The sequence below is a fragment of the Colobus angolensis genome, unplaced genomic scaffold, assembly GCF_000951035.1.
Source record: "Colobus angolensis palliatus isolate OR3802 unplaced genomic scaffold, Cang.pa_1.0 Scaffold206, whole genome shotgun sequence".
Classification (NCBI taxonomy): domain Eukaryota; kingdom Metazoa; phylum Chordata; class Mammalia; order Primates; family Cercopithecidae; genus Colobus; species Colobus angolensis.
This window is the reverse complement of record NW_012115222.1, coordinates 3,002,025-3,020,220: the sequence shown is the minus strand read 5'-3', so window position 1 is coordinate 3,020,220 and position 18,196 is coordinate 3,002,025. Positions and strand designations below refer to the sequence as shown.

At 38.3% G+C, this 18,196-nt stretch overlaps 1 protein-coding gene across 1 annotated transcript in view; it reads right to left on the bottom strand.

The window, feature by feature from the left end:
• Positions 1-7,543: 7,543 nt before the first annotated feature.
• ISOC1 (isochorismatase domain containing 1) overlaps positions 7,544-18,196 on the bottom strand; it is a gene marked incomplete at its 5' end in the record, with an annotated part of 25,555 nt that continues 14,902 nt past the window's right edge. Inside the window, 4 exons of the mRNA XM_011942131.1 lie at positions 7,544-7,950; positions 13,821-13,937; positions 15,516-15,719; positions 15,828-15,947. Of these exons, the coding sequence (XP_011797521.1) occupies positions 7,804-7,950; positions 13,821-13,937; positions 15,516-15,719; positions 15,828-15,947 (588 nt within the window). The remainder of the gene's footprint in view (positions 7,951-13,820; positions 13,938-15,515; positions 15,720-15,827; positions 15,948-18,196) is intronic.

The following is an 18,196-nucleotide window of genomic DNA, read 5'->3' as shown; positions in this document are numbered from 1 at the left end:
AAAAAAAAAAAAAAAAAAAAAAAAAAACAGTAAGAGGCTGGAATGTGCCTTGGATAAGGTAAACAGGGAGCAAAGGATTAGAGATAAGGTCAATAAGGAGAATTACAGATGGCTGCAAATTTGCATCAAAGACTGGGGACTCCAGCTTTTCCCTTGGGTCTGGCTAGCTGTGACTGTGGTAATCATTGAAGCATGGGGGAAATGACATCAATCCTGCTCCACACTTCCTTCCTCTTTAAGAGAATTGGCATCTTCTGCTGTGGTCTCCTGGAGCCCTGAGATACCATGTAAGAAAGTACAACTCTCCTGCAGGGGAGACAACCAAATGTCCATCAGTGACAGACTGGATTAAGAAAATGTGGCACATATACACCATGGAATACTATACAGCCATAAAAAAGGATGTTTATGTCCTTTGTAGGGACATGGATGCAGCTGGAAACCATCATTCTCAGCAAACTATCACAAGGACAGAAAACCAGACACCGCATATTCTCACTCATAGATGGGAATTGAACAATGAGAACACTTGGACACAGGAAGGGGAACATCACACACCAGGGCCTGTTGTAGGGTGGGGGCAGCAGGGAGGGATAGCATTAGGAGATATACCTAATGTAAATGATGAGTTAATGGGTGCAGAACACCAACATCGCACATGTATACATATGTAACAAATCTGCACGTTGTGCACATGTACTCTAGAACTTAAAGTATAATAAAAACAAGAAAATGACTTGTTAGACACAGCAATAGAAGCTAATTTTTTTTGTCAAAATGTTTGCTGTGATCTGAGTATTTGTGCCTCCTTTCTCCCAGCCAAATTCCTGTTGAATTCATATACCAATGTGATGGTATTAGGACATGGTGGCCTTTAGGGGATGATTAGATCATGAGGGCAGAATCCTCATGAATGAGATTAGTACCTTATGATAGAGACTCCCGAGAGTTGTCTTGCCCTCTTCCACCATGTGAGGACAAGGCAAGAAGGCCCTGTGAACCAGACCTGGGGCCCTCACCAGACACAATCTGCCAGCACATGGGTCTTAGATTTCCTAGCCTTCAGAGCTTCAAGAAATAAAGTTGTGCTTTATAAGCTGCCCAGTTTATGGTATTTTGTTATAGCAGTCTGAATGGACAATGTCTTACCCTAATCTCTCAGGCAGAGATTGCTATTGAATAATGATTCATTCGATGGTCAGCTTTATGTGTCAGCTTGGCAGGGCTCTAAGTTCCCAGCTATCCAAATACTAGTCTAGGTGTTATTGTGAGGGTATTTTGTGGATGTGACTGAAGTTCATGATCTTTAAGTAATCACAATTATCCTTGATAATCTTGGTAGGCTTGATTTAGTCAGTTGGAAGCTCTTAAGAGTAGAGGTTTCTAGAAGTTCCACCTGCAGACTGCAACATCAACTTCTACCACAGAGTTCTATCCTGCCCTTCCTGATGACCTGCCCTACAAATTCAGACTTGTCTAGACAGCCTTCCGAATTGGGTAAGCAAATTCCTTGCAATAGATTATTTTATATCTTCTACTGGTCTGTTTCTCTTATTGGACCCTGAGTGATATGGTTTCTAATGAACAACTGGGGAAAGAGAGCAAGAGGAAACACCTAATAATGGAAAAAAGCTTAAGAGCTGATTCATACTTCAATTCTCATTAAGGTGCCTTGGAAGGGATGACCTGGCAGAGAGCCCAGAGCATCCTTCCTTACACTTCTCCCCTCTCAGCTCCAGGCTGGTTCAGGAGATAATCCCAAGTCTTCCCAAGCTCCGAAGTTTGAATAAGGCTGAGAAAAGGCCAGAGACCCTAGAGAAAATCTGTGGTTAAGAAAAGGCAGAGTGAGCTGTAAAACTATGAAACCGGGCAGCCAAGGGGAATACACAATTCAAGCAGTATGACAGGGGCTGTAACCACAAACCTGTGAAGACTGGACATTTGGAGAAAAGCCAAAGACCGAGGGCCAGCCAGCAAATAAGCCTCTGAAAACAAAGCTACTTACCCCAAAAGAAACAAAAAATCTTGAAGTGATTATGTTTAGCTATGTTTTCCACATCAGTAGAAGCCCAGGGCTAGAGAGTTAAGTTCAATTAACACAGACGTTTGATTTTACACACCTCAGATAAGAATTATCCTTCTCTTTAAGGGAGGAGGTTTCTGTCTTTTCCTGTTCCGCAGTTATCACCTGTGCCGTGACATTTCTCTGACTCTTTGAATCCAGGACTTAAAGGATGCTGGAGACGGGAGCCCATGCCAGGAACCCAGTGATAAGGAGCCCAACTTGGGACCTGAACCTTTAGGGAGATCTCAGTTATCGTCTGTGGTAGGCAGATTAACAGTCCACAAAGATGTCCATGTCCAGGACAAGAAAAACAGGTAGATTCTGCCAAATAACATAGTACAACTGAAAATATAACTACACTGCATGAATGATGATACAGGGAGGAGCAATGTGGAGATAAGATAATGCAAGTAAGCCAAAATCCTCATCTTCCAGGGGAAACAATTAGACATTAGCTAAAAGTTTAAATAACACCTTTCATAAGCGTATTATTCAGTTATGAAGGCAGTTGGCAGAGGAGGACAAAAAGGCTGTTAGAGTGGTTTCTTCCAGGGAAGAAGAATAAGGGTAGGGTAGCGAAGGGAAGGAGTAGGAAACTCTTGCTTTTCACAATACAGTTCCACACTCTTGTTTTCTTAAGACATCCTTGCTTGTTATGGTATTAAAAATTTTTTAAAAATGACTAAACCCAGTTTTCTGATAAGGACTCATTTCAAAAACAATGCTTTAATTGGGGGAAAAAGTTCATTTTATTACAAACACTAAGTGAGCCTAATAATATCCACCTGAAGTCCTGCATGTTTGGGAAGACAGCTCTCTCCTCAGGTAAAAATGATTGCGATTTTTTTAAAAAGCCAAATACAAAAGTATTCATTTTTTATTGCTGCGTAGCAAATTACCACAAACGTATCAGCTTAAAACACAAATTCATTACCTCATGGTTCTGTAGGTGGAAGTACAGGCCACAGCATGGCGATTCTCTGCTCACGGTCCTACGAGGCGGATATCAAGGTGTCAGCCAGGCCTCCCTTCTATCTGGTGGCTCTGGGGAAGAATCTCTTTGCAAGTTCCTTCAAGTTGTTTGCTGAATTAAGTGATGGTGGTTATACGACTTAGGTCCCTACTCCCTTGCTGGCAAAGGCCTTCTTCCAAATGATGGGGGATCCTCACATCTTTACCGTGTGGTCTCTTACATCTTCAAAGATAACAAGGGAGAATCTCCCTCCTGCCGGAGACCCCTCACTCTTAGAATCTCTTTAGACAGCTAGAGCCCAGTCCCTTTTAAAGACTCACCTGATTAGCTCAGGACTACCAAGCTAGACTCCCTATTTTAAGGTAAACTGCTTTGAGACCTTCATTACCTCAGCAAAAACTCTCCACACCCGTTACCTCGTTACCTAGATTAGCATTGATTGCATAATTGGGAGGAGGTGTGTGTATACCAGAGCAGTGGGACTCTTGGGGTCCATTTCAGAATTGTTTCCTACAGCAAGCAAATCAAGATTATAACCTCTCCAATAGGAAATAGCAGGTTATTTATGTACTGTAAGTCAAAAATCTTTAAGTATATAAATGCAATGCTGAATTTTTTCCCCAGCATTATTGAGATCTAGTTGACAAACACTGTAAATATTTAGGGTGTGTGCTAAAACACTCACCTCAAAAAGCCTCAGCAAAAAACTTCACACCGGTTACCTAGGTACCTACACTAGCACTTGATTGCATAATCAGGAGGAGGTGTGTGTATACCAGAAACGTGGGACTCGGGGTCCATTTCAGAATTGTTTCCTACAGCAAGCAAATCAAGATTATACTCTCTCCAACAGGAATTAATAGGTTATTTACATACTGCAGGTCAAAAATCTTTAAGTATATAAATGCAATGCTGAATTTTTTTCCCAGCATTACTGAGATATAATTGACAAACACTGCAAATATTTAGGGTGTGTACTATTTTGATATGATATATACTGTAAAATAATTGCCACAGCAGCTAATTAACATATCCATCATCTCACAGGGGTGTGTGTGTGTGTGTGTGTGTGTGTGTGTGTGTGTGCATGCGAACATTTAAGAACTACTCTCTTAGCATACATCAAGTAGCCTGTCTTCCAAAAACAAGTTTTCTTGATAAGATGGTCTGCTGTTCAGGTACAGTAAGTCTGTTGTTCCTTTAACTTAGGAACAACTTAAAGGAAAGCAACCTAAGAATTCTAAAAGCCAACTCCACATATTTAAAAAATTCAGTTCAATCATATCTAGGTAATTGATAAATCTCATTATAGTAGCCTAATGGTTTTTAAAATATTTTAAATCAAAGTTTACATGGTGAAGGAATGCTCTGTGGAGGACTAAGGAAGCACTAAACAATTTAATGGTGTGGGAAAATTAATTCAAAATAAATAATGAAAATGACTAATTTTCATGTATTTTAGCCATTCCCCCAAATTAGGAAATGTGCTTTAGAGAAAATCATCAAGGAAGAAATAAAGACTAGATTGAAGGTTATAGCCAGAGAAAGTTATAAGCAGTAAGAGTATATCCCATTAGCTTTGCCAATCAAAATTATTGTTACAGAAACTGTAAAATGCATATTCTTTTGTGTATATTTATTGTTCCTCTCTCTTTTCCTCGATAATCCTTAGCATTATCACTTAAGGTAAGAAAGTACAGGACAGGGAATTAAGTAACCTCAGTTCTCATCCTGCTGTGCAACTTTGGAAAAGTCATTTATTTCTGGGCCTCACTCGCTGTGTCTGTAAAATAAAACCATTTTAGAATTTGGGAGCTGAAATGGACCTTTGAGATCATGATCTTTATAGTTCCACCCAGCTCTAAAGTCATATTTACACAAACATCAGCTTTTAGAGAGGGAATATATTCCACGTTGAGAAACGTATTACTTTAATGGATATAACAGGGTATTTCGTTTCCTGATTGGAATAAGTTATCACTTTAATTTTAGAGTAAGTTTCTACAGATGTTTTAGCATTTCAGTAAGTGAATCCTCTTGCTCCTGCTCCCATCCCCTTGCAATTCAACACACGGGACTACTCTTTTGCTTATGTAGTCAAGTTCTCTATTTACATCAGTTTAAAGAATTTCATGATCCTACAAAGTTACAGATGCTTCCAATTTCAAGGCCTAATGTATTAAAATCAATTTGGTTTTTTTTGTAATAATAAAGCCTTGTCAGTGACCTGCTTGGCACGAAGTACGAAGCAAGAGAGAAAGCAGAATTCACAGTTATTCTGAACGTTAGTATTATATTGACATTCCTGGACCTCTGATATGATTTAATTTAATTCACATTTACTGAGAATTGTATCTGATTTTGTGCCACATCATAAGTTTCCTAGGGGCATATTTTTATCCTCAGCACAAAACACAATGTTTAGAACTTGGTGGGTCTTCAAAATGTTTCCAAAATGACTATATATAATGCACAATCTCTGCTTTCAGGGAGTTTATAATATCGCGGGAAAGATGGAAATACGACAAACGACAAAATGAAATAAAATACTAAACCACATGGTGGTGTCTGTGTTATACAGAGTGGCCACCAGAGATGTTAATGTTGTAATCCCTGGTACCTGTGAATATGTTGTTACATAGCAAAAGAAAACTTAGGTTGAAGGTGGAATAACGTTCTGATCAGCTGATCTTAAATCACATGAGCTCTTAAGTCAGAATGAGGAAGACAGAAGAATGAGTCAGATAGATGTGACATAAGAAGAACCAGATACACCTTTGTTGGCTTAGAACAGGTAGAAATGGGGCCAAAAAAGCAAAAAGCAAAAAAAAAAAAAAAAAAAAAAAAAATGTGGGTGAATGCTAGAAGCACAGAGCAGCAAGGAAATAGCTTCTTCCGTACAGCCTCCGGAAAAGAACACAGCTCTACTGATACCTTGATCTTAGCCCACTGAGACTCATTTCAGAATTCTAACCTACAGAACTGCAAGAATACGCTTGTGTTGCTTTACGACACTCTTTGTGGTATAATAGTTTGTTATGGAAGCCAGGGGAAACTAATCTGGCGTCACATAATTGGTTTCACCTGTGAAAAGGCTTCACTGTGCTGGTATTTCACTGAGCCCTGAAAGGTTTGGGGGTGCAGTGGAGGAAAACAGTTGTTTGTGAGTTAAATTCTCGCTATTTCAAATATGGTCCTTTCTGAACAGCACTTGTGGAAACTGCCCACTTTTTGGAAATGTCAGCTGTCACCTCAGGCTTCACAAGAGACCTACTGAGTCAGCATCAGCATTTTAACAAGATCCTCAAATAATCTGCATTCATATTCAAGTTTGAGAAGCACTAGGTTAAATTTAATAAGAACTTTTTAAAGGTGCAGAAAGCTTTGATTCCTCTTTTTTGACACATAAATGGTTGGAAAAAAGTATTTAAACATACCAGGTTGCTATTTGTTACCACCGCCAGTAGGAAAAATAAAAAAATCTACTGCTCTTAATGAAGAAGGCCTTTCACCCTTTAGTAAAATCCATCTGCCCCTATCTACAAAGTATTTTCCTTCTTTGAAAACTCCCATGAGTTGAAAGATTATAAATGTCAAGATTTTATTACCTTAAATAAATATTAGAATCCTGGAAGAATACTCATAGAGCCATCTTGTGGAGGACAAAATAATTTCAATCACAACACATTTTAATTACTTTAATATAAAAGACAGCAATGTTCCACATTTCACATATTTGAAAAACATTTCAAAACCCTCTAATAAGTATTTAACGAAAAAAAGTTTATCGAAGAGTAACAATGACCACAAAATTAATACTACCAAATCATTACTGATATTTTTTGCATTACAACATTTGGAGAGCAGGTGGAGAAAATATAGAACAGAACATGAACATTTTAAAACGATATTCTACCCAGGCTTTATCTTTTTGCTGAATCTTGTGGACACGAGAAGGCGTATTCAAGATGGTTGTAAAGATACTCAGCTGAAGTCATACTTCAAAGACGTTAAAACAGCCCTCCACCAATGATACGGCATTGCAAACCCTTCTATCCCATCTGTTTACAAAATTACAATAAACAATGATCCAATGAGCTTTCCTCCGTAAAAGATTCACTTAAAAGACAGAACATTAACAAATTTCGTAACAGTGACCAAAATAAGAAATCAGTGTAATCAAGAAAGATATGTAATTATTCAACATCACTTGGTATGGATAGATCAATGCAACTCACTCAGTAAGTGGACAACATTGTGAGGGGAGTGGGTAACATGATCCAGAGTCCTGTGGGTAAATTCATATATAATAATCTTATTCCAATCAATCTGTAAAGTAAAAGCACTACATCCACATTAACATTATAACATCTTACAGTAATAGAAAAGTCAAATCATTATTGGTACTTCATTTTCTTTAAAGTGCACAATTTAAGAAAACTTCACAGGAGTCTGCACTTTGGAAAGATACGATCAGAGTACACAGGATAGACAAAACAGGCACCTTCATTGTAATTTTTTTAATAAATAAAAGCACATTAACAAAAAAGGAAGGTAAGCAGCACCTAAAGCCTTTGACATTTATAACTAAATGGCTGTATCCAAATGGTCTAGCTGGAGAAATTGCACTAAGGAGGCACAAAAAAGGAGCCGTTTTTGACTGAACATTTTAATTCTAGTAGAGATAAGAAGAGCTTGTGTGGGCTTACAGTCCTTCACCTGACTGTCCTTCACCAGTGAGTAGCATACCAGTTCTTCAAATGTCCTACACTTTGGAAAGCAGACCCGACTCTGGAGCACTGGCCTTAATTAGATTCTGAATTTCCTTGAATTTTGGATGGTCCTTATCAGCTACCAGCTGAAGCAGAACAGCCTCACTCGTGGTCACTATGATCCCGGTTCGAGCAAGACGCTTGAACAAAAAGATAAAGGCAAATCAAGAAATGAGCATGAGAATGAACACTATTTCAAAAGAGTAAGACTATGCTGGGACACAGTAATTAGTGTCCTTTACTGAAACCATGATTCCCAGCCATACCGTCAAGTTCAGTGATGGGGATGGATTTCAAGACCGGCCATACCACAAAGTCAATATTATTATTCTTAATATTAGCAAAATGGACTAGGAATGAGTAAAAGGGAAAAGGTAGCCGATGTTATAACATATGTGTGCCCAGAACAGGAGAGTCATCAAGGCTAATGACTGTAAAACATGAGATGAGAGAAAGAAAAAGAATGGTTGTTACTATATGCCTATCATTGAACATCTGGACATTTAGTTGTTGCTATTTCCTGAACACTCCTGGCCGGTTTGTGCTTCATCTCTGACTCATTCATTGACTCAAATGAGGGCTGCTTGTGACTTCTAAATTTATTAAACTTTTATTTCTATTCCTACTACTGAGATTTTTTAAAAGGTGCCTCTGTCCACTTTTCCCCCTCTGTAGTTTAACTGATAATACATGAGATCGTGATGCATATCAATACTTATGCCTGGCACTCCTGGAATTTTGTAGCTCTTCATGTTTTAAAAATGGACGAGTGTGTAATGTTTCTAAAGCTCCAATAGCTGTGTTATGGATATAATTGTAGCTGCTAGAACATTACATTAGTAATTTACTATCAAATTTCATATAAATTGTTTAATTGGATTAAAACTACTATAAGAATTAAAATGATGGTTCTTAATTTCTTTTTACTGCACCCAAACATCTGACCTATAGCATATGAGTCCTTCCTATAATTAAGAGTTCCCTTGTTTAGAAATGACCGGTGCTAAAAGAGCTCTCTCTGTGTGAGGAGACCCCCTGGATGATAAGGGACCAATCACTACTGCTGCCATCATAAACATTTTAGTACCACTAAACAAGAGTGTAAAATTCAAGGTTGTGTAAAGTTTCACTGACAGGTCAAGAATGTCCTTGCCAAACTGCCCCAGTATAATCATAATACTAAGGACAGAAATCTCAAGGAGGAAAAGAGAGAGAAAGGAGAAGAGAAAGGGGAAGGAAGGCAGGGAAGAGAGCAAAGAACAGAAAGTCGGGGGGAAAGGGGAAAGGGAGGAAAGGAAGAAAATAGAAGAATTCTATAGCACAGATTCATTCTCTGGATTTATGTGTTATCAGAAATCCCAGGGAAAAGAAGACACAAACTGTTATCACAAAAAGCATATATGTAAAACGCATGAAAGAGGAAGTGGTTGGAAACAATTCCCAGGCAAGTCAGAGGAAAAAACCCAGGAAGCACAGCCAAATATCCTTGCAGAGTGTAAGTCAGTCTTCCTAGTCTTCCTTCAATGGCTGTACATCAGCAGACTGAACCTTTCCACTGGCAGACTCTTTATTTTTATCCGTAATGAAGTAGAAGGGAGTATAAGCCACAACCTACTTGTCAAAAAGCAAGCTTGGACCTCAACCACCAGTACAGAAAAGGGTGCAGGGCAGCTAACCAGAACTTTGCAGTTATTTTTAAAAACAAAACAAAACAAAAACAGCAGGTATTTATGGGGGTTGGGGGCCTGGGGTAAAGCCTTATGCTTAGACACATACCAGGGGTGAGTTATCTCTGAGGATTCTTTTAAGACTTCTGGAAGCCCTAATTTCCTCCTCCTTGCTTTACAGTCAGCTGATTAATCATATCAAAACCATTCAAAAATATGAAAAGATCATGTGTTTGCTTCAGACAGAAAGGCAGATAATAAATATGATAAGCTGCAGTCCAGTTGTGTGAAAACAGCACTGAATGTCTATTCATTCATGTCCAGCTCTCCCCATCACCAGCTGCCTGCTCTGCCCAGCCATGCCTTCCTTACTGCTCACTGTTGAATCAATGGACTTGCAATGATTTACTATGAATCAAGGACTAAATCACAGGCTTTCAATGTCTGTGAAAGTGCTTTACACTATGTAGTCCAATGTGCCAATAAAGGTTAGTTCTCAATAATCTCCCCAGTTCCTTAGTGAGGCAGGAAGGAGAGAAATATGTTCCTAGGTCTAAGGAAAGACCCTGGAAGAAGCCTGTCTACAATGTTCAGTCTTGCCTAGTGCTCTACTGACCTGAGCCTGGTCCATTACAGCCTAACAAGCCTCAGTGATGCTGAGACTCAGGTGACCATGGCAGGGGCAGAGTGGGAAATGTACATCACAGAAATACCTTTTAGGAAAGTGAAACCCATACTCTATTACTTTGTTTCAAGATTGAAATGTGGCCAACACTGACTGGGTTTTAAAATAATCTAGCCAGGAACCCTTGTTAGAGAAAGGTGTAGCTTAGCAAACGCAACGGTTTTCAATCTGGCTCTTAGCCCTTCCCACAGTGCCTGCCCTTTCCCAACCAAAGAAGGTGCCTCAGCAGAGAAAGAACAGCAGGAGCTTTCCAAACATACCTAGCAGGTCCCTGCCCACCATCCTGACAATGCTGGTCCCAAGTCCACTTTCTCTCCTGGCTTAAAATGGGGCAGTTAAAACTCTAGCCATTTAATGCACAAGAATACCTGTGCATTAGACTTCTAAAGTTCTCCCCTTATACTTGCAAAACTAATCCAACTAGGTCAAAGGAAAAGAAGGGTTGCTCTGACCCACAAACCTAAAAAATACACGTGCACTAAGTCATGAAAGCCTGGGGGGGGGGGCAAAAGACTAAACCCATGAGATTTCCAAGCAACACTAAAACTCCCCAGAAGCACAAGGACATCAAGGTCAAGAGAGAATTTTATTCTCTTATTCTTCATGCACTCTGTAATTGTTAATTGAAAGAAGTAATGTCTTTCAGATAACAAATACCCAGAAAACATTTCTTGAATAAAGCACATGCTGCAGACTCCGGTACAATAAAGTTTCAATAATGCAAACTATGAATCTTAAAATAACCTTAACAGGCAATTTAGCTAGTCTTGGGAATTATCTTAAGTAGTTATGTTCTAAAGGAATAGAGAGGAAGGGAAATGGACCACAATGGTATTTTAACTTTTACACTTACAGAAACAAACCAGAACACTTAACATTGCCTGCCCCCTGCCCCCCGCCCCCCGCCTCAATTTTGGGAACAAGGTAAATTGCCTCTGTATCAAATCAAGACTAGGAGGAGAAAAATCTGCAACAAGGCAGGTCTTCCCTATCAATCACCACCTGACTCATCTATGATCAGTTTTTCCTTTCAACCTCAACACTTTAACCCCAGGCAACGCTGCTACTCCAGGTCCTTCTAAATCCACCCCAGAAAACAGATTCTTTCCCTCCCTTCTCAGAACTTCCAAGAGCTAGTCCCTTCTGGGTCTTAGATGTTATATACTTACACATTTCTGAAGACTAACCTCATGAAGACAACAATCAGTAACAACATAAAACGCAGCAGCTAACATCTGAGTATCGACTGTGTCATGCACTGTTCTAACTGCTATCAATATATTATCTCATTCCATTCTCACAAAAATCCTATGATCTTGTTGGTATTATCATTTCCATTTCACCAATGAGAAATCTGAGGCATAGAGATTACACAACTTGTTCAAGGACACAAATTTACAAAACACCAGAACCTGCGTGCAAACCCACATTATCCCCACGTTGTGTGGATTCCTAATCTGAAAGATTACAGACTGCCTCTCAAAGAATGGTTCAGATGGGAATTGTTTTTAATCTGAGTCTTGTGCAAAGACAGAATTGCCAATCAAAATTTTGTCATTAAGTTGCCATAACAAAGACATACTAAGAAAATATGAATGTAGGAAAAAAGTCCTCGGAAAAAAGTCCTTTTTTACAAGCAAGGAAGTTTGCTTTGTGTCTTTCATTTCTTACCTCCAAAGTTCTGGACCTCAGCATTACAATAAAGGTCTATCCACAGTGGCAGAAAAGAGCTGCTTGCTGAGGTGGTGAGGACCTGACAGTGAAGTGTTTAAACTCAGGTTACCAGGAAAACTTGAAAAGTAGCAGTTGATTAACTCCTGACTGTAAGAATGGATTAAAGGTCTGGCCAGGTGCAGTGGCTCATACCTGTAATCCCAGCACTTTGGGAGGCTGAGGCAAGTAGACCACCTGAGATCAGGAGTTCGAGACCAGCCTGGCCAACATGGCAAAACCCCAACTCTACTAAAAATACAAAAATTAGCTGGGTGGGCACCTGTAATCCCAGCTACTCAGGAGGCTGAGACAGGGAGAACTGCATGAACCCAGGAAGTGGAGCTTGTAGTTGAGCCGAGATTGCGCCATTGCACTCCAGCCTGGGCAACAGAGCGAGACTCTATCGCTCAAAAATAAATAAATAAATAAAATGGATTAAAGGTCTTCGTTGAGATTGGAAGCAGCAGCAACACTTAGTACCTAACTACCAGAGAATCTAATAACCTAATGGACTTGAAAACAGCTAAACAAAATAAATAATTTCTATTTGTAATTTCAATATAGGATTCTGCTTCAGCAATAATAGAGAAGGGAGAGCCAATAAGGACCCTAAAACAACTGCTGTGGCCAGCTACCTGCCTGCTTCCCACCACCCTGTGGCCCTGTACTCTTCTCCTTTCTTTCCTCTGATAAGCCCCTCCCCTTTCTCATTTGCTCTTCCTTACCACCCTGGGGTACACAGTAGGCTAAAGGGATGAGTTAGCATTCCTACTTCAGACAAGGTGGTTCACAGGCCAGACTGTGCATAGGACACTGGAGGGTCTCAATAAAACAAACCCATGTATTTCCCATTCTCAACAAATAGTTAAAGAACTCAGCAATTAAATTCACATGCACATTCCTCCAAAATTATTGCAAAATTAGAACTAAATATGAGAGAGAGAGAGATCAAACCACAGTATGGAGTGAATATTTCCCAGGATTATGTGGTAGTTTGCTTTTTAACAGTTTCAGAAAAGAAAATGCTTGACATCCTATTCTTGGGCAATGTTGACAGAGAATTACAGACTCCCTGATTCCATGGGACATGGTGATACTCTAATGCCAGAGTACCATGAAAACACTGAATGTGGTGTCCACAGTCAATGACACACCTCCTAGTCCCAGAAATTCAAGTCTGAGGAAATCTAATAGTCATCTCTTAGTAGCCACAAGGAATTGGTTCCTGGATGCCACCCCACCCCGTACCAAAATCTACGGATGCTCAAGTCCCTGATATAAAATAGCACAGTATTTGTATATAACCTGTGCACATCCAGTATACATTAAATCATCTCTATATTGCTTATAATACCCAATACAATGTAAATGCTATGTAAATAGATGTTATTCTGTTCTATCATTCTATTTTATTGTTGCGATATTATTTTTTATTGCTTTTTATTTCTATTCTATTTATTCTATTATTTTTATTTCTGATATTTTCTATCTGTGGTTGGTTGAATCCACAGACATAGAACCTGCAGACACAGAAGGTTCACTACATGTTAAACCAGGTTAGGCCTGCTCTGCTCTAGCTTTTGGCTAAATGAGTTAAACCCAGTTGAGCTATTTTTAATTTGCAAACCTCTAAACAGTTTAGGTTAGGCTTCTTGGAATATCTCCTAGTTCATGTATAAAACTAGGGCAAACATATGATGAAAGATGCAAAGGACTTTGTGGCAACGCTAGAAACCTAGATCTAAGGAGGAAATGAGACATAAAATAGGATATGGTGGTAAGGCCTTAAGGGTCAGTCAGTGCACAGTTGAAATCAATCAGTCTGATGTTGCCAGACCAAACTCAAATTTAGGAGGTAAACATTTCATTACTGTTAAACATCCAGTAATCTTCTAATTTATTTGGAAACCTTGACAAGTGATCTATTTCCAAGCAGGACAATTACCTCGAGGGCAAACATCCTGTCCATCATGCTTCTTGATGAGGTGGCATCAGCAACAATATGAACCTCCACTCCTCGGCCAACTAGCTCCAGGGCAGTTTGTTGGATGCACACATGAGTCTAGTAGGAAAGTACAAAAATTGTATGTAATAACATGATAAACTAAAAGTAGCTGACAAATGTACAACAACATGATAAAGCAGACAGAGCACTACAAATCATCTAAGGACCCTGTTCTACATCTACTTTTGCTTCTAATTAGCTAGATAATCTGGAGCATAGAACACTATCTCTGGCTTTGGTTTATTCATTTGTAAAATCAGGAACTGAATTAGGCCAATGTTTCTGATACTAAGAACCTTAAACATATTCTTAGAGTTCTACAAGAATTTGTTAAAGATTTTGCTTCATGTGGTCTGGATGACCTTCACATAGCTGAATTACTAGCACTCAGTTTTGGTGCAACTTTGAGTTTATTTCTTCATTCACCCTAAGTGTCCAACATGAAGAATGAGTCTGCAGTCTTGCAGACGGAGAACTTAGTGGGAAAACTGAGTCATTACAGGGCACTCTGTAGTAAAGGTAGGCCAAGTTAAAAATAACTTATGACACAGGCAAAAAACACCCAGTTCACATCATTAGCAAATGTATTATACAGATTCCATCTTTGTAAGGACTAACTTGTGACAATTCATTAACAGACACTATAGAGTGAAAACAGGCTTCAACAATAACTGAATCATGTATTACAACCAATGAAAGTACATTTCAATGATGTACTTTGTACCACTTTGTACCACAATGTCAACTTTATCTTCACATGACGAGAGAGTTTTGGAGAATTATCAAATGACACCTCATTAAAATTAGCATTGAAGGACTACTCAAAGATAACTGTGATTGAGCATAAGGTCTAATGATGAAGAAGCAAAAAAAAGTGCAAAGCCAGCAACAGCACTTGGTACGACGTATTTATACACAACAGGCTTCTTCTTTACTGTGTCAAAATACAGAAATATCGAACACACATCTAAGCCTGAGGAAGTATCTTTCTACTATTAAAATCCACTACTATAAAACTTACCTTCAAACTGTCAAAATCACATTAAATTAATATTTTGATTTCATGGTTTTAGTGTTTTTTTCATAATTTTTAAAATTTTAGTTTAATAGTTGTTTAAAAGCTAGGAATAAATCAATTGAAATCAGCAATAAGAATCCATTAGTATTTTTCCCCTGTAAAAAGATACATACATGATTTGAAGGGCAACGTACTACATGACTTCCGAGGATTTTCTAGAACAAAAATATGACCTAACTGAAATCCTACAACATATATATTAAAATAATGCCTTTGGTGAAAATGTGTTCCAAAAGTAGTAGTTAAAAATACAGGACCAAGAATTAATCAGCTTACATACATTCAAGTCAGTTATACAACATCTCGGTATTTTACTATCCTCTTTAATATGAGGAGACTACTGAGTATTTAGCTTTTATGTGGCTGTAAGGGACTTAGTAAATAAACAGCTATAAAAGGTTCAGATCAGTGCCATGCAAATAGTGAACATAATACATGGTGGCTGTCTTTCCTCATTATTACTGCCTACATGGCATACCATATACAATATCACATTCCACAAATTTCGAGTTTTCTATAAATAATAATGTGCCTAAACCATAGTAACAGGTACTTACTTCTACTCCAAATAATACAACACTCCTGACTCCGGGAATCTCTGCTAATGCTGCTTCTACTTCGGGTAATACCATTGAAAACTTGGTCTTAGGAAGCACCAGTTTTACACCTGTTAAATCAATTTCTTGAACCGTGCTCCCAAGACCTTTAGGGTACTGTTCTGTTACAATAACAGGTATTCCTAAAATCCGGGCCCCTTGCAACTGAAAAAAATAACCAAACACAAAATCAATTAGCTATACACATATATGTGTATACATGAGTATATATCATGATTCAGCAAATACGACCAAATAAATAAACAAGCATACCAGTCTTTGTCCCACACTAATAATATCCCCAAAATACTTGATGGCTGGTCTGAACCTTTCTTGCATATCACAGCAGAAAAACACAGTGCTTGAAGGTGTAAGATTTCCCAGGGTAGTGAGCTGAGGAGAAAAGAAAAAGAATGACTTAGCACTTGTTATACAATGACAATTATTTTCAGTGGAGGTCAATAAAGGAAGAAAAATGGTCCTATTGTTTGAGTCAGTAAGTCAATTTCTACAGCTATTATCCAAAAAAAGTATCTGAATTACAGGAAAAAAAAAACCCAAAAAGATGTTCTCTGAATTGCTTTTGATAGTGGAAATTAGAAATGAACCAACCAACAATGCAGACATGGTGTAACACATTTTAACACATTCACATGACAAAACATTCTTTAGCCAATTAAAAAACGTATGTATATATGTCTTCAAAGAATTCATACCATCCAAGGAAAAATACTCATAATGTTAATTTTTCAAAAGTGCAGTTCAATAGTATTTCAATAATGTAAAAATATGAATAAAAGTAGTAGTACATTACAATATTAACAAGTGGTTATATAATTAGGGGTGTTGGTAATTTCTTTTTTTTATATCATTCCTATATTTTCCAAGTGTTATTTAAACAGATTTCCTGAATGTTATTTAAAGAAGTTTCTTTATAATCAGAAAAAGTGTTACAATAGAAAAAAATCTGATGTTGCTGCTTTTAAGTATAAAAAGTAAAACTTAGGCCGGGCGCGGTGGCTCAAGCCAGTAATCCCAGCACTTTGGGAGGCCGAGACGGGCGGATCACGAGGTCAGGAGATCGAGACCATCCTGGCTAACACAGTGAAACCCCGTCTCTACTAAAAAAGTACAAAAAAACTAGTCGGGCGTGGTGGCGGGCGCCTGTAGTCCCAGCTACTCTGGAGGCTGAGGCAGGAGAATGGTGTAAACCCAGGAGGTGGAGCTTGCAGTGCGCTGAGATCTGGCCACTGCACTCCAGCCTGGGCGACAGAGCGAGACGCCGTTTCAAAAAAAAAAAGAAAAAAAAAAGTAAAACTTAAAATATCTGTAGCAGGAACATAAAAACTAAAAACAAAAAACAGAAGCAAATCCAGAATTACTGCTATCAAGATAGAAATATGCAAATACTATTCTCAAGAATAACTTTCAGAGTTCAAACAAAATGCAGCGAAATGATACCAAGCACACCATTGGTGTTAAATGAACTGTCCTCTACTTCACAAGGAAAGGACCTACATTTGACATCTACATTCTTAAACTATAGTTATCACAATAAAGAAAGTCAATGAATTAAGAGGAAAAGTGCATAGATTACCAAACCTCATATTAATTGCTGTAGTTGGTCTATAACAATTTGGGCTCAGTATGGATCCACCAAAAAGCAAAAATCACCACTAAATATGAGAATTTACTCTCACTGGATTCTTGAAATTCTGAAGTGCTTTTCTTTCTTTTGTAAATTGCAGGAAGTTCTGTAAAGGATGTGTTCTGGTCCTGAATGAATCACTATCAATACCCTTCCTAGCCGCTCCCTTAAATCATGCCTCTAATTATCCTATTTTGCTTCCCCTAAAACCACCTACAGATAACGATTAATAATAATATTCTAGAGGAGTCTGTGTCCGGATTACACGGTGTGGCTGCACCACCAGTACCGCCTTAGACCCTCCTTAGTGTCTCTGCAGGTGGTTGACTCCTCGGAAACAATTACTACATGAATTAAATTAACCATTAAGACATCTTTAATCCTTAATGATATAACTGTTCTAATTGGTTTGCACTTTGTTTGATCTATGTTCTGGTCTGAAGTACCCTGGCACTTTAATCTCCCTCTGGTACTGACTCTATAGATGTGTATTAATTAGCCACGCACAATCCAATACCAAATTCATGTTATCATGTGAGAGCCACCTGTAATTCTTACCCTACGTATAGCGTTTTCCTACTTTTCCAATAAAGTATGATTAAAATAAATTCTCAAGCATATCATATATTCTAGCTTTGACTGTTTCTTTGCTTAATTTTTAATGCAAGTATTATGCCTCCACTTTGGTCATTTTCAAAAGCAGTGACTAGGATCTTATATATAAATATAAATGCATTGCTGGGAAGGCTAATTTTTGTGCATTTAGGATACTATTTTAAAAACCAATCACTAAATTATCTGTAAACATCAAATATTGACTCAAAAGGCTCAATATCTACATTTTTCTAAATTTGAATAATGGATTCCTAAGCATCCACAACGTGTTTAGGGCACACTACATAAAGCAGTTTGCCTGCAGCAGGCCCACTGAAATAACCATAATGCAACTAAGCCAGTGTCACCATTCCACAACAGGTGAGAACCAGCAAAAAAA